This window comes from Sinocyclocheilus anshuiensis, unplaced genomic scaffold (assembly GCF_001515605.1).
Source record: "Sinocyclocheilus anshuiensis isolate Anshui unplaced genomic scaffold, SAMN03320099.WGS_v1.1 scaffold643, whole genome shotgun sequence".
Lineage (NCBI taxonomy): Eukaryota > Metazoa > Chordata > Actinopteri > Cypriniformes > Cyprinidae > Sinocyclocheilus > Sinocyclocheilus anshuiensis.
The window spans coordinates 874,536-888,451 of record NW_015551067.1 but is presented as its reverse complement, the minus strand read 5'-3'; the positions used below and the strand labels follow the sequence as shown (position 1 = coordinate 888,451).

At 36.4% G+C, this 13,916-nt stretch overlaps 2 protein-coding genes across 2 annotated transcripts in view; one reads left to right on the top strand and one right to left on the bottom strand.

Annotated features, from left to right (window-relative positions):
• LOC107662150 (exosome complex component RRP46-like) overlaps positions 1-3,166 on the bottom strand; it is a 13,453-nt gene extending 10,287 nt beyond the window's left edge. The window contains exons 1-2 of the mRNA XM_016452072.1: positions 3,019-3,166; positions 2,774-2,887 (exon numbers count right to left, since the gene is read on the bottom strand). Of these exons, the coding sequence (XP_016307558.1) occupies positions 2,774-2,887; positions 3,019-3,166 (262 nt within the window). The remainder of the gene's footprint in view (positions 1-2,773; positions 2,888-3,018) is intronic.
• Positions 3,167-4,555: 1,389 nt separating this feature from the next.
• LOC107662140 (2-oxoisovalerate dehydrogenase subunit alpha, mitochondrial-like) lies at positions 4,556-12,307 on the top strand. Its single transcript, XM_016452063.1, has 8 exons — positions 4,556-4,727; positions 6,209-6,385; positions 6,534-6,620; positions 6,729-6,837; positions 7,590-7,751; positions 8,274-8,480; positions 8,566-8,707; positions 10,888-12,307. The coding sequence occupies exons 1-8, from the start codon at positions 4,614-4,616 to the stop codon at positions 11,228-11,230; spliced, it is 1,341 nt and encodes a 446-aa protein (XP_016307549.1). The 5' UTR covers positions 4,556-4,613; the 3' UTR covers positions 11,231-12,307.
• Positions 12,308-13,916: the final 1,609 nt, after the last annotated feature.

Sequence of the window (13,916 nt, the reverse complement as noted above, 5' to 3'; positions counted from 1 at the left end):
TTCAGGGATCAGGGATCTTATCTATTCACGAACAGCTTGTAACACTCCAAAGAGAAAGGAAAACTTGAACATATGACCCATGACCCCTTTAAGATTTAAATATTAATATAATAATTAGATATTACATATAATTTGGTAGAAAAACACTGTTTTTACGTTTTATTGGTGCAAAGATGAGTAGTGGTGATATTTATTTTGTACAACATTTGCAACTGCTTTTTATCACTTAATTAGAAGCACCACAAATTAAAAATATGTCACGTTACAGGGACTACTGAACAGACATTTAGAAGTTGATTTTAAAGTGCAATGTATTTAAAATTAAAATTAAAATAAAGCTATGTAAACACTTGCATTTTTACAACACTATAAGTGTGTCCCATCAGTTGATGAAAAGTTCGACACACACTTGTGGGTCTTCATCCTCATTTGAACACTTGGGCCAAATACAGGAAATACGTCATATAAGTGTTCAAGTGGTCAAGTGCAAAGACCGCAAGTGTGGGTATTTGGACAAGGGGTCTGAGTTTAGCGCGTGCACCACGACTATGAAAAGCCATGATCAATGGAGCTCCGAAATTATGATTCACCATGGCAACAGCAGCTTTTTCCACATAGTTTAATGCTCTTTTCACATAATTAAATGTTCTCTAATCCAAACTGTTGCATTTCTTAATTAGAGTAATGAAATTAACATTTGACTTCTACTCAGCCAACAGCAAGAAGGCTAGCAAAATAATGAAGAACAGATGAAGAGGAGATGGCCACAATACCAAGTGTTGGAAGAATATTAAAATCCAACGGGAAAAATATTAACTGTTGCTTTTGTATTTGTAGGAAATAAAGATGACCAAATAAATTTAACAGCTGTGGTGGTGGTTACGGCATATATCTCGAACTACCCTTCCATCTGGCATCCTTCCAATTCATACAGTTCTCAGCTTCATTTTCGATGGGTTTGTGTTCAGAAAACTACACAAATATTATAAGAAAGAGCATGAGAGAGAGAGACGCAAAAACCTATATACACTTTCCTTACCGCTCTGCATACAGCGGCCTTACTAATGTTCTCTAAATCCCTGATGTTACATAGAAAACTACCATTTAAAAATGGTACCGCTCAAATAAATATGCATGTGGATATGGCAATATATGGCAAAAAAAAAAGTCTAAATAATCCTCTCCCGATGTAAATGTAACTCCCTATGAATTAATGAAGCCTCCTCATCTACAGGATTCAGTATAAGAGGTTTTTGTCACATTTACAGTGTCTGCATGATGAAAATATGTGTAATGAATGAATGTACCTGCACTGTAAAAAAATCATTTTCTTACTTAGTATTTTTGCCTAGTTGTTTCCAGTCAAAATATCTAAATATTCTTAACTCAAAATGCATTTTCTACATAAGAAAAATGACAAGGTATTTCCTAGTCTGTTAAGTGTATTTTTCTTATTTTGCAAATTATCTACCTATGGGGTAAGAAAAATCTACCTTGTTTCCATTTGCATTACTATTATTTTTCTTGTTTTAAGTAAAATGCACTTAATTTAGACTCCAAAATACTCACTAAGAAATGCATTTTTTTTGCAGCGTGAATTAATGAATGAGGTATTTAAACATCGCTTACGCTTTATGAAGGGGGAGGAGACCGAAAGAAACTCTGGGTTTAACGAAGAAAACCTGCTCCCGACCAGGCTAGGTTCACAGAGTAAGTTACCTCTCTTTCAGAAACGGGCTTGACTTACCCTGCTTTCTCGGGTTTGACAAGCCTCCCTTTGAGAAACGGAAAACCCAGAGTTTCCCTCATTTCAGGGTTAACATACTCAAGAGTTTTCACTTAACCTCCTTTCTGAAATGGGCCTCTTTTCATCAAATCAATATCACATTGGCAACCGTGCAGATATTTGGAGAAAAACGTCACTATTCGTGTGATATTAACTATATCAGATTATATAAATATAAACGACACAAGTCATACGGGGGCATATTTGCCTCCTTATCTTGAATGTTGGGGGAATTTTAAATGTATTTTAATAGACTAAATCACGCAGTGAAAACGTGATATCTAAATGCGCACGCGCAGTAGTCTGACCTACATCACGTAGGTTTTTGCGATATACTCAATAATGTCAAATCGCATATTTTTTAAACAACAATTACGATATTATCATAGACGATATATATCGCACACCCCTGCTTTAACGTTTAAAATAACTTTTGTGAAAATAAAATCTAAATATGGGTGTTGTTCCATCATCATTCAGCATAATGTATTTACGTAAAAATGAAAACGTTCTTATTCTGACCTGTACATATTAAAATATATAAAAGGAAAAAGTGATCATACAAAATTATTATATTTTTAATAATTAAAACTTCTTGCTGACAAATGAGTAAAACCAAGGAAGGATAGTGGCAAAGACTGATAAAGATTTAACATTACAGTTAATCAGTTTTTGGGGGCTGTTCTGCAATCCTTAAATAGAGTCTATTAATGTCATCTAATGATTCTTCTTCTAAATATGCCTGACAAGATGTTTTGGTATATGAACTATTGTTACACTGAATGACTGTGGGTGTCTTCTGTAAATCATGGTAAAATGTGTCATTGTCATTATTTTTGCTCAGAAAAAATAAATAAATTAAATTAAACATGACACATTTTAATGTACGGGGGAAAACTAGATTTAAAAAGCTGTATTAAACTTTTATATCATTAATTATGAATATGTACAGCATAAGAAATTGATTTAGAAAATACATAACGTTACCTGGAAGCCCCATTTTGGGCTGGATAAGAACCTCTACAGTAGCTCGATCATAGATTTCCTTACTGACTTTAACCTCAGCTGGTCCATAAACTCCAGCCAGGATACTAGTATCACCTGAAAATACATTTACAAATTCAGAACGATATAGATATGAATGAATCAAATAGATTTCTGGACATAAGCTTGACAGGCAACCACTTGCGCTGAACAAAAGAAACAAATCAGTTACATGCTGACATAAATACCTTGAACAAAAGTGGAAGATCCGTCAGGTTTGGATAACAAACTCTGCTCACTTCCATATTCTCTTAAAACTGAACAACTTTGATCTAACTCCGTCATGGTCCTCAGGCACAATCCTCGCGTCGCGCAGCTCGCGCTCTTAAGCGTCATTGTTTTGAGCGCACCATAATGACGTCATGGCATACGTTCGCCCTCTAGCGGTAAGACGATCGCAATGACCACGTTGCCAGAAACCCTGGACCGGTTAAATCAAAATGCATTTGCAACTAAATTGTAGTTATACAGAGGAATTTATGTACAATAAAATTGGATATGTAATTAAAATGATACATTTCCTAGATATAAACGTAAAAAATGGGATGAATGTTTGTGTGTGCTTCAAAGGATCCAAAAACGGGTCATGTGGGCTCTGCATTTGTAACACCAAAGTTAAAAGTAAATAAGAGCAGTAGAATATCAGATTGTTTATCTGTTTACTGGAGAAATGTTTGCAATAATTATGGCAATAAGGTGGATTAATGAAGTTAAAATATCCAAGGTAGTAAGTAATATGTTCAGATTCAAGTTCAGCCCTAATAAGTTTGAATCAGCAGAAGTCAGAAATAAGACAAGATATGATAATAGAGATTTTTCAAGAATTATATTCACTTAAGCAAAATAGTATAAAAGTTCAGTTTCTGTGGGTGCCGGCTCATATTGGGTTGAGAGGTAATGAAAGAGGCAGATAATTTAGCAAAAAAGGCCATAGAACGAGAAATAGTTGATATTCAGATTCCTCTTAGTAGGTCAGAAATTAAATCAATTATCAAAATGAATATTTGGAAATTATGGCAGCAGTATTGGGACATAGATACCAAAGGTAGGCATTTGTATCATATACAATCAACAGTGGATAAGGGAAGAGTATCAGGTTGGAGCAGAACTGAGGAGAACACGATTACAAGGTTGCGATTGGGGCATACAAGGTTGAACAGTACAATGCATTTAATAAGTAAACATCCAACAGGGCTATGTGAGGTATGTGACGTTAATGAAACAGTTGAACACGTTATAATGTACTGTAGGAAATATATTGTTGAAAGAAATGAGATGAAAGATGAACTAGAGAATAAGGGTGAGCTGTTTATAATTAAGAATGTATTAAATCCAGGAAGAAATATGAAATCATTATTGTTACAGTATTTGGGAAGAACTGGGTTGAACAAGCAAGTATAAGTGTTGTTTTGTTTTTGTTTTTTTTCTTTCTCTCTCTCTCCTTTCAAATCCCGCTTAAGAGGGCTGAGGGAGGACGAGGAGCTGAACACGCAGCGCCGGATGAAGCTCTATGAGGACTCTAAGCGGGTACAAGAATCAAGGGTGTTTGTATGTGGGTTGGTAGGTTAATCAGGAGATTGTAGATAGTGTCAATGGTCCATTTGAGATATAGGTGGCGGTAATGTACGTATAAGTCTGCGATCCGCCGTAAAGCAACAAGAAGAAGAAGAAGAATGAATGTTTGTGTTGTGCGACATTGTCCAGCAGGGGGCGCACTGTATGGGATTTTCACAGGCTGTCATTGAGGCGACAACAACAGACGCAGCACGCACTTGACGTAAAGATGGCGGCTGCTAGAGGTGTCAAGAAATTATACGGGATTGGGCTTCACGCAATTTGTCAAAATACTACATTAAAAGCAACTACGTTTCTCCAGCAAAGAGCATTCCACGTAAATGTAAGTTTTACGTGTACGACAATTGCATATTTCCTCATTAGCAAAAGTTGCTAATCAGACAAACTGTGTAGCTGCGCGAACCTCAAAACGTTGGTGTAATTAGGATTGTATGAAATTTATACCAATAGTAAATCACCTTAAAATAAAACGCATGATCTTAGTCTTAAAACAATGTTAAGTCTTTGAGTATTTCTAATGCTTATGTATAGGTATTCCTCATCTGACCTGGAAATTGTACATAGTTGCGTTCGATCTGTCTGATCATGCAATCTAATCATCTAGTAACGTAATTGTTTTAATCTAATAACTATTGGTCAGATCTCTGTGATTTGTTGTAGGTAATGGACTGTTCAACCTTCACAATGTAGATTTACACTGAGAGCCGATTGGCTGGTTCAGGGGGGTGTGTGGAGGGAAACACAACGCTGATCCCTGCAGCCACGTGTCATTGAAATATATTCTTTCTTTCTCTTCCCAGCATTGGATGATCTTACATTTAAAGTGTACATTAAATAGTGTCTCGGGTGCATCAAGATTCTCTGTGATCCTAAATCTACCTGCTGATATAAAGATGTGCATCAATACGCAAACCATACACTTAAAAATATTTTGACATTCATAGTTTACATACATTAATTTACAGTTGTTTGAACATTACTGAGCTAATCTGTGTTTTCATGCAAAGTGCATTGCTCAGTCACTAACAAATTCCAAGGCACATTTATGTATCAAGGCATTATCTCATATGAACACTTTACAGTTTTTCTGAATATTTAATCTTATATTGTATTTATTTTAGTGCTACTTTTTAAAGGATCTGCATTTTCTCTCCTTACCTTTTGTTTTTATTTCTGCATCAAAGTCATCAGACCCGTATTACCTCGAAACCAAAACAAAGGGAAAATAAAAGATCTGATCATCAGATAGTACAACTTCCTGGTCAGGATTTGGCTGTTAAAAGCCTAGTGTAAAATATCTGTGTGTAACAGTGTTCTTTTAATATCATTGAGATACTATTATTATAGTTTTTAATTCATTTTTTGAATTCATTTATGATTTCCAATTTTTAGTTTTCATTTTAAATGTAGTTAAAGTTTTAGTAATGTTGTATTTTGTCTTTTTTTTGTTATGTATACTGTATGTCTATAGGTTTTATTAATATTTGTTTCACTTTTAGTTATTTTAGTACATCCAGTTAAAATGAAAATTAGAAATGTTGCCTTGGCAACTAGCCAAAATAAAATAATTGGATTTTTTTTAATGTTTTATTTTATTTAATTTTATTATATTTTATTATTTCAGGTGACAGAAATGTTTTTTATGATTTTAGTCTCTGGTTATCTCTGGTTTGTGTGGGAATTTTTTAGTAGTTTTTGTCTGATCGTTAAAGTATGCGATCAGATCTCAGAATGCATGGTCTCATGAACTGCTGCTCTGTTGCTTGTGTATTTTACTCCCTGATCTTCTGTCTTTGTCTTCAGGGAGCTCTTCGTCAGGAGCCGTTTGATTCTTCAGCAGAGAAGCCACAGTTTCCCGGGGCCTCGGCGGAGTTTATTGATCACCTGGAATTTATCGAGCCCAATGTGATCTCAGGAATCCCTGTGTATAGGGTGATGGACAGACAGGGCCAGATCATCAATCCGTCTGAAGATCCTAAGGTGTGGAGTCTTTTAATAGTATCATATGGTAAAGATAATGTGTGGAAAATACTAGTAGCAGGTTACTAAATAGTATTCACAAAAAAACATGCCAATGATGATTTCTTAATCAGTTTGCACTTAACACAGCATTACTTGTCTGTTTCAGCTTTCAAAAGAGACTGTTTTGAATTTCTATCAGAAGATGACATTACTCAACACAATGGATCGTATTCTTTATGAGTCTCAGAGGCAGGTGAGAGATGCAGTGGATTTTACTGTAATGCTTATTCCATCTAAAATGGAATTTAAATGACATCTGAGCATTTATAATGCTTCAATTTGGGATGCTTTTGTGTTCAAGGGCCGTATCTCTTTCTACATGACCAATTATGGTGAGGAGGGCACACACATTGGAAGCGCTGCGGCTCTTGAACCTACTGATTTGGTCTTCGGTCAATACAGAGAAGCTGGTGAGAATGCGTACAAGCTGGAGATACAATAGTGGCTCTCCCAGTTTTGTTACTATAAGGGCGTACACACACTAGACACGTTAGCCTTGTATCTTGCTCAAGCACAATCATCCCCCCTCCCACTCACATTTAACATTCTGGGCCTGAGCACGCTTACATTATTACGATGTGACTGTTTTGAAGAAAACGGGAAGAAAAGAACTCTCACTTAGCACAACGGAGTCCATCGTAATGTTAACTTTGTGGCTTATTATTTTGAGTCGTTTGGGGTGCAGGACACATGGTCCTCACTTGTGCGTAATATGCTGCTTAACATAGAACATTGAACAGTTGCATAATCGACGCCATGGGTTCAAGTTCTGTGCTCCAGCATGGTTGGTGCTCACAATATATGCGTTCCACACCTATGCCCAAGCTCACCTCTTCAAATGGGCCAGGGTGCGGTACAGAGCGATCACACTAGTCAAACGAAATGGACTTTGGGGGTCAGATGTGCTCAGTTATGGTTCAGAACGCCTAGTGTGAGTACATGCTAAGTCTAGCACTTGAGAGTTTCTTCTTCGGTTGCAATGAAAATCTCTATGCTTTATTTCCTTCAAAATGTTTGTTAAATAAATTTCGTATGATAGAAAAAGATCTATGCATTGATATTTGATTAAATAACTTTTATTTATTGATATTTGATTTAAATGTGATTTTTATTAAGTAATATTTGATCAATTATAATTGTATTTTTTTCTGAATTTCCATAGGTGTATTGATGTACAGAGGCTTCCCTCTGGATCTGTTTATGGCACAGTGCTATGCCAACGCTGATGACCTTGGCAAGGGCAGACAAATGCCAGTTCACTACGGCTGCAAAGACCTCAATTTTGTAACCATCTCCTCACCACTTGCCACTCAGATCCCCCAAGGTGAGAAGCGAACATGTCTGTTACACAAAACAGTCTTCACAAATATTATATACACTATCGTGCAAAGGTTTGGGTGCTGTTTTTTAGTTGGTGTTTTTGAAGAAACTTCTTAATGCTCACCAAGACTGCCTTTATTTGATCTAATACACAGTAAAACAGTAATATGGTGAAATATTATTAGAATTTAAAGTAACTGTTTTCTATTGTAATATGTTGAGCAGAATTTTCAGCAGCCATTACTCCAGTCTTCAGTGTCACATGATCCTTCAGAAATCATTCTAATGATGATTTGGTGCTCAGGAAACATTTCTTTTTATTATCATCAATGGTGAAAACAATTGTGCTGCTTAATATTTTTTATCAACCATGATGCATTTTTTATAGGATTCTCTAATGATTAGAAAGTTAAAAAGAACAGCATTTGTTTTAGATGGAAATGTGTCATTTTTGATGAATAAAAGTATTAATTTCTTTGAAAAATAAAATCTAAATAACCACTTTGATCTGTTACACCTGCTGTAGCGGCTGGGGCGGCATACGCAGTGAAGAGGGAGAACGCAAACCGTGTGGTGATCTGTTACTTTGGAGAGGGGGCCGCCAGTGAGGGAGACGCACATGCTGGATTTAATTTTTCCGCCACACTTGAGTGTCCTCTCATATTCTTCTGCCGCAACAATGGTTATGCCATCTCCACACCAACCAATGAGCAGTACAGAGGAGATGGTATTGGTAAGTATGTATGTCACAGACTCCCATGTGAGTCGCTGCGTTTCATTTGTCTTATGTGCTTTTTCTCTCCCTTTTTTGTCCATAGCTGCTCGAGGTCCAGGATATGGACTGATGTCGATACGTGTAGATGGAAACGATGTTTTTGCAGTGTACAATGCCACGAAGGAGGCACGACGTAGAGCGGTGGCTGAAAACCAGCCCTTCCTCATTGAAGCCATGACCTACAGGTAGAGTTTATCCTCATGTAAACCAAATGAATTAAACTAGCTGAATTTTAGGAAGTACAACTTCCACTGTATTCTATTAACTATAAGCAGCCCATTTGGCACAGTGTAGACCCCGAGGAGACCACAAGGGTGCCATGTGGGGTAGAGCCTGTTATTACTGTGTGTAGGGTGGCAAACTCAGCAGAAAACACTATGAGATGCACTGTAAACCTATTTATCAACACAATGTTTTGCAGTGTAGGCTTTTATGAAACAGCATAAAATATGTGTGAGAGAACTACTTGCCTATTGCATGAAAAACGTGCGTCAGGTTTGATGCTAGTTTCTCACACAGAAACAGCATTTTCGATGCAGTGAATCTGTTTGAATCCAGGCAGATTATAGTTTTCCCTTTGGGGTTTGGATTCTGTTTGTCCATTCATTATCAGTTGAATGTAAATTTGATCTTCCTCTTTATGTAGATTTGATTTCTCAAGTTCCTGAGAGGCCCACTTTTGATAACTGCTCGATAATATATGGTCATTATTCAAGGAAATACTCAAGGAAGTAACCCAGAAATAATTTCAACAATCCTTCAGAAATCATTCTAAAATGCTGATTTGGTGCTCAAGAACGATTCTAATTATTATCAATTTTGAAAACAGTTTGAAACCGTTGTGCTGCTTAATGGTTTTGTGGAAACCATGTTACATTTTTTCATTGTTCTTTGATGAATTGAAAGTTCAAAAGAACAGCATTTATTTGAAGTAGAAATGTTTTGGACAATATAAAAGTCTTCACTGTCACTTTTGATCAATTATGCAGCCTTGCTGAATGAAAGTATTAATTAATTTTTCTTTAGTTAAAACAGTTCCTAACAAGCAGCGTTGATCCAAGAGGAACAAGACAAAAATTTCATACTGCTTAATACACAGCTTTTCACCACATAAATAATTATGGGAATATTAAATATTGAAATTTGCGCACTGTGACTCTGATTGGAGGGTAAGTTTTTTTCCATGAATTCCGCTGTTTTAAAAATTACTTATGACTGTTTTAAAAATAAGTTAAGATAATTTGAACAGATGGCTTCAACAAAAGCGTATAGCATCAGTTAACAACCTCTAAGCTCACAGTAGACCTTTCTTTAAAGGTTTATGAGGTATCATTAAAAATCAATTTTCCTATGTAGAAAATGAATGGACTTTTTATTTTCAGAACCCACTGTTGCACTCTGTAACAGACCTTGGAATATTGTGACTGACCAATCAAAATCAAACATTTTGTAGAGCTGTGTAAAATATGTGAATATATATAGATATTATTTTATTTCAGACTCAAAGGTCCATATCAAAAAACATACAAATAAATACATAAAAAAGACCATAATTTTAAAGTATGCAGATTTTTGTTCTAATGTTTCCCAAACAAAAAGAGGAATACCTTTAGACCATGGATGCACAAACCTCTACACACGGGTTTTCCCAGCTTACATGTGGGATGGGCGCAGACTCAGGCAGTTCCATCACACATAATCGTTGATTTATATCTGCCATCACCACATGAAGATCTTAAAGGGGTCCTATTATGCTTTTTCAACTTTAGTTAGTCTGTAATTTGATAAAGGAACTATTCGAGCCGTTCATGCCAGACTGGGGAGAGAGGTGTTGTAATAATGTAAAATATGTGAAAAATAATGTGTTTTTCGAACAACCTAGTATGAGAGCCTGTTCTAGTACACCCCCAAAACAAAATCAAGACTTTGTAAAAGAGCATAGTAGGACCCCTTTAACAAATATTTGTCTATATGGACATAGCCTGTTTCATAGTAGCAATATCTGTACTTAATTGCACAATTTTCCCAACCAGGCAGAAACACAGGCGGTAGTTCGTCCAGATAATGAGATACAAAGCAGGGAATGTTTCCACCAACCTCGTTCAGTAATTTCAAGCAACTTTTAACATTGTCTTTTTGCGATCCCTTATGTGCTACAAAGCATTGGAAAGAACTCGGGCAGAGATCAAAGACAAATTTCTTAGAGTTCTCAATCCACTCCGATCCAAAGTCATTCACATCCTGTTAGCCAGAGTAGCGTTTTCTGCTAATTTGATCTTTTGGCCAAACATTTTTTAACCACAATTTCATTGCACCCCTGGTGTTGTGAAATAAGCGAAGCCTTTATTTCCTCTTCCTCCTCCAGGATCGGTCATCACAGCACCAGTGACGACAGCTCTGCGTACCGCTCAGTCGACGAGGTGAACTACTGGGACAAGCAGGACCACCCCATCTCTCGCCTGCGACACTACATGACCGCCCGAGACTGGTGGGGCGAGGACGAGGAGAAGGCCTGGAGGAAGCAGTCCCGAAAACTCGTCATGGAGGCCTTCGAAAAAGCCGAGAGACGTCTGAAACCCAATCCCGAGCTGCTGTTCACTGACGTCTACGATGAGATGATTCCTCTTATAGCCAAGCAGAGAGATGCCATGTGGCGGCATATCCAGCAGTATAAAGAGCATTACCCACTTGATCTCTATGAGAAATAATCTATGAGCCACGAGTGGACACAACTGGGAAACATCTTGCACGTGTCAGTTTGTTTGAATGTTTTTTTTTTCTTTCTATGCTTTTGTTGCATTAAAAAGCACAAATAGTGAAAGATGTATTGTTATCCTCAATATTTGCCACTAGAGGCCTCCGCACTGTCATTTTGTTTCTTGGAAAATGATGTAAAAGAAGGAATGTTAGAAATCAGTTGTACTGGCCTAATGTAGCACATGTTCTCATTGTTCTAACAGCCCATAAATACAGTATCAGTACATTGGCATAATGTTATCAATCCAGTCACTAGGGTTTCTTCATTTAAAGCATGAAAATATTGAGTGATTCCCATGATTTTTCTTATCTCTATGAAGAACATCAAGTGTTCTTCATTCAGTATCTTTAGAATATGGGTGTTCAAATCACTGTAAATGTTCAGCATTGATTTCTTATTTCTCCACAAAGAACACTAACATTTATTGATGGTGATGTTAGTGTGACACATGTTTTGTGAAACGGTCATTTGTGTGTATTATTACCCTCAGACTTTCCACTGCAAACTGAGCTATTAATAAGTAAATATACAACATACTGTTACCGTAATGATGTGGTTTGTTTTCTGTTTTTTAATAATCAACTGAACAAACTTACTGTGTGAGACTGACTCAACTGTTACATGACATGATTGTTGTGTTTGAGATTTATTCTGATTAGCTTTAGAGGTTTGTAAATTGTATTTTAAACAATAAAAATGATCACAATATGTAATCACTGATATAGTGAAGTACTTACTGAAGGTATTCTATATAAAACTTGCTTACTGTACGTAGCCTGTAAGAACATGTTGTATAGTCTTGGAGCCTGTTTTATGGAGAGCACGGTGGGTTTAAGTACGTAATAACTGCTGGTGATTGAAGCGTTATGCAGACTAATAATGTTCAGTGTGTTGTGAAGAGTTCATTATGAATGAGGGCTGAACAAACTGGTAACTAGTGCAGAGGAATGATTGGAATGCAAAGTAATCTGGAGGTCAGTGAAAAAGGGATTTTTTTTCTGAAGACTTCGTACTCTTTGTAAGAATTAAGCACCACTACTGTTTTCAATGATGATAAGAAATTTTTATTATTATTATATATATATATATTTTTTAGCATATTAGTATGATTTCTGAAGGATCATGCGACACTGAAGACTGGAGTAATATATACATTTTATCATCACAGGATGATAAAATAAAATATATATATATATAAAACTGTTGATTTGAGTTGTAATATTATTTCACAATATGACTGTTTTCACTATTTTTTTGATCAAATCAATGCAGCCTTTGTGAGCATTAGAGAGTTCTTTCTAAAACATTAAAAACATCTTATGGACCCCAAATTTTTGAACAGTATAGTGTCATATCACATTAAATATGAAAAAGCTACAATTACACAATTTTTCAGCTTTCACCCCATGATAATATATACACTGCTTTAAATAAAGCAAATACTGAAGGATTGGATTGGATCATTATTGCAGTAATTAACATGTTTCTGGAATGTTATATGTTTTGCAACAATTCTTTTAACCCTAACTGATGCAGTATGCAGCTTTTTATTTCTCAAGATGTACATATACAGTATCTCCCAAAAGTGAGTACACCCCTCACATTTCAGCAACCATTTTATTATGTTGTCAAGGGACACTACTATAGAAATTAAAATTGGATAGCTGGATGTTAGACACATGGCGCTTCTCCACCTTCTGCTTGAGGATGCCCCACAGGTGCTCAATAGGGTTCAGGTCTGGAGACATACTTGGCCACTCCATCACCTTCACCTTCAGCTTTCTCAGCAAGGCAGTTGTCATCCTGGCGGTGTGTTTGGGGTCGTTATCATGTTGGAAAACTGCTGTTCGGCCCAGTTTCTGAAGGGAGGGCATCATGTTCTGCTTCAGAATGTCACAGTACATGCTGGTCCGCTCGGCTAATGTCCGTCCCATGCACTGAAAGCTCTCTCCTCCACATCATGAGTAGACACGCCCCTTATTGCTGATTGGCTACAAGTTTGTTTTGCTATTCGGCCCGAATAAGTTTTCTAAAGTGTTTTTGAGAAATCACATACCCTGCCTTTAATAATATCTTGTAGTGTGTGATGTGCCATGATGTTAAAATCTTGTAGTGTGTGCATGTTTAAGATTTGAGAGAAGATAATCTGCAAAGATTCTCCTTATGTGTGAGCTGCAACCAGATTTTATAATCGGTTAGGATTTTAAAACTCCTGTAGTGTGAGCCCAGCTTTAGGGTGTACTCACTTTTGTTGCCAGCTATTTTGACAATAATGGCTGTATGTTGAGTTATTTTCAGAGGACAGTAAATCTGTACTGCTATACAAGCAGCACATTGACTACTCTAAAATATATCCAAGTTTCATTTCTATAGTATTGTCCCTTGAGAAGATATACTAAAATGGTTGCTGAAAAGTGAGGGGTGTACTCACTTTTGTGAGATACTGTACATATGTACATATTTCAGGAAGTCATGGCTGTATAATTTCATGTTCCTAGTCACCCTGGTGTGCTAAAACAAATGCAAATATGAATGGGAATATGCTTTAGAGATATTTTACTCAAGAATTTAGGTTAGATTAACATTATATGTTTTTTGAAAGTTTTGAATGAAAGATCAAATGGATAAACAATGCA